The sequence below is a fragment of the Nanorana parkeri genome, unplaced genomic scaffold (genome assembly GCF_000935625.1).
Source record: "Nanorana parkeri isolate BGI_ZX_2015 unplaced genomic scaffold, ASM93562v1 scaffold1370, whole genome shotgun sequence".
Taxonomy (NCBI): Eukaryota; Metazoa; Chordata; class Amphibia; order Anura; family Dicroglossidae; genus Nanorana; species Nanorana parkeri.
Genome location: NW_017307638.1, coordinates 355599 through 363149, shown reverse-complemented (window position 1 = coordinate 363149; position 7551 = coordinate 355599). Strand labels below are relative to the sequence as shown.

The following is a 7551-nucleotide window of genomic DNA, read 5'->3' as shown; positions in this document are numbered from 1 at the left end:
TTTCACCTGTATGTGAGTTCTCTGTTACACTTTCGAGCCTTATAATGATTGGGTCTTTAAATATCATAAATGATGGAAAACTTGGACATTTTGAGGTGAAGTATTTAATAAAAATAAAAAGTAAATTGCTCCAGAATATCACTAAGATATGTAATATATCAGTGATATTCTGGTTAATATCAAGTTAATATGAAATATTATTAATTCATAATTTTTACTTATTAGTTAATGTCTTGAAAAATAATATTTAATCGCGGTCTGTAATGAAGAGAAAGCAGCTTTGTTGTTCCTGTTTGTAGCAGGTCCTTGTGTTCAATGCCAATTACTTGGAGATGTTACCTGGAGAATTAGTGATACTGCAGGTAGACCCTCACTGAGTCATAAATACCTGTTGTTGGCTCTTCCAATAACGTTTAATTGTCAGGGTTCTTCAGATAATATATTCTCTTAGAATAACACATTGCTATGCCTGCCTATTGCCGATTATCTATTACAGCCACATATGTGTCCAAGGCAATATTGTCAAATGGAGGCCACTGAAAATGTTATTTGTTCTCCTTTACTCTTGTTGTCCTCATCATTGACAAGATGCATATTAGAGGCCCCCTCCAGGCAGAGGAGGATTACAGATCTCTGGGAAGATGCCTTCTTATATCCATTCTGTACCTTACTGTACTTAAATACTAACATGTCATCTAAGTGCATCATTGCTAAATCTAATAATAACGAATAGGGCGCTGTAAGTGAGCTCATCATTGAGTTGACATGCTGCTGGCTCAAAGAAGAATGCATTGCGGATGAAAACCTTTTAATCATTTGCATTTCTAATCACGTCAAAAAATGAAGCTGATTGGGGATCGGGTGATGCGGGGAGGAATAAATGTCTTTTTCAGCTTTAATTGAGATGATGAGAAGCATTTCAGGAGTGGTTAAGTTACAAAACCACAAAATACAAACAGTATGTTTAGAGCATGAGGTGAATTGGAGGGGGACCCGGCAGAGTCTTGTATACTGTCATTCTCCAAATCATAGAGGCTGAGGAGAGGGAACCACATTCAGAGCTCACATCAAAGGAGGCAATGGAAACCATGTTGCACATGATTCGGTATTGTAAATGAACAAAGGTTCACTTTATTTACCATCACACACTTTTCAAAGTAAATAGCCTCTAGTGATTTAACCCAACCGTGTTTTTGTTTTGAAGAAGAAAACTGCATATCATAACAGGAAAAAGGGACAAGGTTTGTCTTTCAAAGCAACATTACTAAAACAAAATGCATGCATATAAACACATAAAAATGCACATAAATGCATACAAACTGCATGAAAAATGTGCCTCAGCGTGAAAAGACTCATCTATGACCCTACTGTAAAAAATAGCCCAAATGTAATTAATCAGGATTAACCCTTCTGCTGCTCTCTCTGCTAAACTGTACAGTCTCATTGCAAGGGATCCGCAGTACCGACGCTTGAATGCACAAAAATAAATATTTGAATATTACCAAAGGTAATAGGGCGAAAACATTATTCAGATATGTGTGTGTTCAAAATCATGCGTTACAAGAAAAACACAATTAACGCACTTAAACGCATTTTCAGCACAAAGCAAGCATACCCACATGCAGTAATGAATACGTTTAGACATTATTATTATTATTTTTATTATTATTATTATACTGTTATTTGTATATAGACATGAGATGCCACTAATTTAAAAGCAGGCCTGTGCGCTTCAATGCTCAGAAATTGCCGCATGCATTATTAATTTTTGTAAGCTGCTAGCCCATTTATGTTAAAAAAAAAATATGGTTAAGTATAAAGCAGCGATACTAAAGGTCTAGTCACACGTGAACATCCTAAAATTCATATAGAAGATGCTGGGCAGCTCACCAATAATTTTGTAGTGAGTAGTAAACTGTCAAAATACAGCATAACAAAAATACATTGCATACTGAGATCCTCATTCTGCAGTGATAGCTCTTCTGTCATTAGAGAACAACAATTCACAGCCAGATTTATATGATCAGCCACAAAGTGAATAGGTCATGCTGGGCATAGTAGTTCCTTGGCATATGTAGATCTACGATTTTTCTGTTATATACGTTTGGAATATGCATCTTATTACGTCTATTGAATGTTATAAAATAAGGAAAAACTAAGCATAACACAGAACTGTGCACTAACCCTTGTCAGCTATCAGTTACAAAACTCTAATCCGAATGCCTTTGAAAGCTGAATTCTGATTGGTTCCTGTGTTTTAGTCCACATTAGCTCTGTGTTATGTCATATTAAATGAGCCATGTTTAGTTAAATATGGTATACCTTTGGCAGTATAAAAACACATTGGAATCGAAATAGTGAAGGAACCTGGACTGTTCACTTTGGAGAGTTTATGTTTAGTAAATGTTTACTAAACTTAATAAACTGTATTCACTTTGAATATTCAATCATGTGTGAAGGATTTTTTTTAAAGTTTATTTGCTTCCACATGATTGATTGAATGATTAAAGTGAACATAATTTTAATGTATTACCTATGGTACATTAACATACAAATGAACAATGTCGATGTCTTTATAAAATGAACCTTGCTGGGTTATTTACCAAAAGGATAAAATATACAAGACTATGGGGTTGTGTACAGTAACCAATCCATGTGGCTCATTTCAAACATCCAGTCACATGCAAGGGCATGGTCTTTTTTCCCCCTTTTTTAAAAAGATAGTTTATTTACTAAAGTAGCAGAGACTGTTTACTCAGCCAAGTTAATGCAAGTAAATACTGCGTTCACCTTGATTATTATTACTATTATTATTCAGGATTTATATAGGCCAACAATTTGTGCAGCGCTTTACAATATAACTAATAATGTGAGGGAAATTTTAAAAATAGATTTTTTTCTAGCATATGTTTTACTAGGCTCAGTTAACATACACACCTCTTCCTCATTCTCACCCAATGTATTTAAGAACTGTCATGTTATCCTTTATAGCTTTAACATCGCATCATAGGTTATACAAATACAATCAGCCTATTCAATAAAGCCCTCAAAAGGAAACAACTGCACAGTTCCTGGTTCATAATCCATATCTGTGAAATCAGCATTCACATTCCTATAAGTGTGCTGGAGAAAAGCAAGCCACACATCCATTTGTTTTAAGTAACGAGAATTTAATTTAATTACAAATAAGAGATATATGAAATTATAACTCTTTAATAAAATATATACCATTTTACACAATGTCCCTTTCAAAGGGATGGTAATATGAGAAAGTATGAAAGGCTGGTCAGTGGTTCGTGTTTCAGCAGTAAAACAAAAAAATATTTGCACAACATGTTCTACTTATAGAAAGATTGATTTATGGAGAATCCCTTTAAAAAATCCTTATGAAAAACTAAAATTAAAAAATACCAAATTGACTTAGAAGTAAGGAAATCAGTGATTTAATCGATACAAAGTGTAAGCTCAACTGGCACAAATGTAATAAACCTTCCAATAAAAAGTCCTTGTGCTACATTGTTATATTTTGTATTGCAGATTAGAGATGATTGATTTGCACTGGTATAAGAGACACCCATTAGCATTGACAACAGATGGGATTCCTAAGGCACATTTTTGAGGGATGGTGTGCCAATGGGGTTGTTTGTTTTCACACTGGTTAATCGAACCAGTGTGGCAACATCCATCAAGAAACAACTCCTGACAACAACTTAGTTGACTTTAAAAAAAAAATATTTACTGAGCCAGCACTTTAGTAAACCCACCACAAGGTGAATATTAAGCTATAACCAAAATGTAACTGATTTTTATATTCTAATATCGAACTAACATTGTTGAAAGAAACATCTATATCAAACTGATAAAGACAATACACAATGCAGTGCTTCCTTAAGTTCCACCCTCTGGGGCTGGTAAAAAAAAAGTGGAGCAAAACTTCAACTGTTACTCTTAACAATCAATCAAATTCATGATTTAATTTTCCCAGAGAGAGACACATGATAACTGACTGGTTGCTATGGATAACTGCTTTATTTTTGCTCCTCATGTCTTTGCTCCAGCTTTGGTGACTTTTCAGACACACTAACATTGCAGATTCTGCAACTATCTACTAACAGGCTTTGAAAAGCCCACTCTTTGGTAAATTCTCTCCCCCTCTTCTCTTTATCTACATTTTTACACCGTCATTCTTCCAGTATTTCATGAAGATATGATTGTGGAATCTATACAACCAACTTAGAAGATGATTTTGCCGACAGGAGTAAAAATGAGAGCACAGTGTTCCATCTTGTGCCTATAAAGTGTCTCTCAGTATCCAGCTTTCTGCCCTCTCAGGCTGCAAGGCACATGTGGTTTAGAGTCTATGGAAGAGGATAAATCCACAGAGCCACCAGCACTGTCTCGGGTCTTTGGTGCAGTTGGGGGCTAACAGAAGCCCCATCAAGTAGTCCATGCGACCAGTGCATTCAGCAGCTGCCTCAAGACAAGTGATACATGCTGTAGCCAACAGGAGTAGCATAGAGTCCTACAGGTGGGATGGGAAGGACCGGCCTATGGAACTGGTAGGCGGATCCATACAATGAAGCACCTGGAATGGGGGAATTGATAGGGAAGGGTAAACTGAAGCCATGGGAGAGCATGGGCTTTGCTGCCATTTTCAGCTTTTCCAGTTCAGCCTCCTGCAGTCTTTTGGCTTTGGCTCTGCGGTTCTGGAACCAGATTTTGACCTGGGTCTCTGTGAGGTTGAGGGAGCTGGAGAACTCAGCCCGTTCTGCTATGGAGAGGTATTGCTTCTGGCGGAATTTGCGCTCCAAGGCCAACAACTGCGACGTGGTGAAGGGAGTTCTGGGCTTGCGGTTGGTCTTGTGTTTCCTCAGGGTGCAGGTAGATGGACTCAAATGTCCTGCAAAATATAAGAATCTGCGTTAGGAGAAGGACAGCCAAGAACACCATGGAAGAACAAGGCTACAGTGATATTACCCACAACTAGGTGTAGCCACGCGTACAAGAAATCAAAAAGAGCAATGATCTATGAAAAGTGGAACAAAGGGATAATAGGGATTTTGCCCTTGGCAGCCCATCAGGAATTATCTGTACCCTGCAATGGGAAAAAAAACCTATATCACCTGTTGCTATAGACAACACCCTCACTTGTCTATAAAACAATTTCAATAGATCAACATTATGTGCAGGCTACATTGCTCCTCTGGTTCACATATCAGCCCTGATGCACTTACTACATACTGGACTGGATGCAACTAAACTATAAACTGATTTTTAGATGGGGATCTGACATGGAAACAGGAATATGGATGAACCATAACATATTTATTTCAAGTTCAGTTCACTACAAGAGTCGGTAAGTCTCCAGGTTGATTTACTAAAGGTGTAAAAAGTGTGCACTGTGCAAAGTCAGTTCCTGTTCTGTTTAATTGTCCCAATAAAAATTCTGCTTTTTGCATTTTCCTCTGCAAGTGATGGGGTATTCAAAGTGTTCACCTAATTCACTTAGGTAAGTTAACACTTTTCAAAATGAATAGCCTCTACTATAGTAAATCACCCAATTCCAGGGGAAACTATAGCAATCTTTAAATAGGTCGTAATGTTTATGTGGACTCGTCTGTCATTTAATAACGGTTGGAAGGAAAACATAATGTTAGCCATCAATGCATTAAGTGTTCCACCTAATAAAACTTCAAAGGAGAAGGTGCCGAGTCGCCAATAGATCAGTAATTTATAGCAATGACACACACTTCTTAGTTGCTGAACCTATAATTCAACAAGAGCATGTCAAGGGAATTGATGAGTGTATGGAGGAAACTCAACTCACCTAATGGATGAAAAATAATCACATACAGATACATACATACAAAATTAGATATGTAATTATCTACAAGCGTACAGTTTCCTCCATACAATTAGGCTCCCATTTACAACATTTGTTTTATTGGGTACAGGACACGACTTCAAAAGCAGCTAAAGTTCAAGTGAAGTTTTACGGTGGGAATGATTAAAACTGAAATTAAAGTGTTCTCGTTTTAATAGAGGCATCTTGTCTCACAGACACTTCCATTGAATAGATGGGTGATTAAAGATGATCTTAATCGTGCTATAAAAATGATTTAAACATATCAAGTTTATTAGCTCCTGATAAATGAATGTCATCAATATACACAAATATCGCAAGTGATTCGCCATAGGAGTTATCATAAAAACTGATTTCAACACCTAGCTGCCTGCATGAAAGTATCCGAGTCCTCTGGGGAATAGAAAGAAATCATGGTGGAGTGGATCTCTGCCCTAAGAAATCGATAAATAGTGTATAGAAATAACGCACGTTATTCCATGTACTTCTAATGAACAAAATGCTACAAGACATCGTTACTATACAAAGTATCGTTTTGTGTACTGAAAACCCAGCCCAAATATACTTTTTCAAATAATGATTTATGCAATCAGAACATACACCTGGATAACCTGGGTATTTACATTTTTGTTACATTATTAGTCATTACCAATTAATGAGTAAACTATATTTAACGAATTAGAACTATGATCCATACATTTATCCGTAACAAAATGTTCTTTTTAATTAAGCCTAAGCTCCTATTAGTAATGGCTTTTAATTATTTTCTCCATATGACCCCATCAACGTCTTACTATTTATTTTTTAAATAAATAATACAGTTCATAAACACTTGCTGTTTTCTCTTAATTTAAACAATATTTTTTACAGATGACAGTAGAATAGCTAGAAGTCTTTGTGTGTCAATAACAGTGAAAGTGTGATTTATGGTAAATGTACTGTCATGGATCTTCTGTCAAATATTACTAACTCTAATACCTAAATAAAAGTTAGGTTACCCTTTGTCTACTAGCATACAGTGGGGTTTATTTACTAAAGGAATAGGGAGGAATCACTTAGCTTTGTGAATAAGGTGAAGTTTTGTTTACTTTAATTCCCCAATTATATGCAAGCTAAACTCTTATATTTTTATTTGACCTCACACATCATTGGCCATTCAAAGTAAGCACAGCTTCACCTTATTCACTAAACTGAGTGATCATTCACGTGATTCGTGTGCAGTTTCCACTTCAGAGTGCCTTGAAAGGATTACTGATGGCTTTGACAATGAGAAGAGGTCTTCCATGGAGTATCAGGTATGAATGATGTCAGAGAAGTGTTTCCCCCGGTTAGGAAATGACAAGAGTCTTCCTCTACAGGTGGATATCACTCACAACAATATCTATTCTTTCACCAATAGATCTCACACTTATCATGTCTCAGATTCATTTAGTTCTTTTGCCTATAAAAGTTCACTATTGCCGCCAAAAGCACCGTAGGACGCATTTATAAAAACTAGTAGGGTGCTTTCAATTGCAACAAGAAAGTCTCTCCTCAATTCTATAACCTCCAGGAAAAATGACAGCTGTCATTTGGTTGCTATGGCAAACAATCACTATTTCAACATTTGTATATATAAGTATTCACGTGCTATGGTTGTCAGTACAGACGTATCTGTAGCTAGAGCCACACAAGTTCCATCAACAGTA

At 36.3% G+C, this 7551-nt stretch overlaps 1 protein-coding gene across 1 annotated transcript in view; it reads right to left on the bottom strand.

Annotated features, from left to right (window-relative positions):
* Positions 1 to 3976: 3976 nt before the first annotated feature.
* The window catches only part of MSX2 (msh homeobox 2), a 7346-nt gene continuing 3771 nt past the window's right edge, over positions 3977 to 7551 (bottom strand). Inside the window, exon 2 of the mRNA XM_018569636.1 lies at positions 3977 to 4900. Within this exon, the coding sequence (XP_018425138.1) occupies positions 4476 to 4900 (425 nt within the window). The 3' untranslated portion in view covers positions 3977 to 4475. The remainder of the gene's footprint in view (positions 4901 to 7551) is intronic.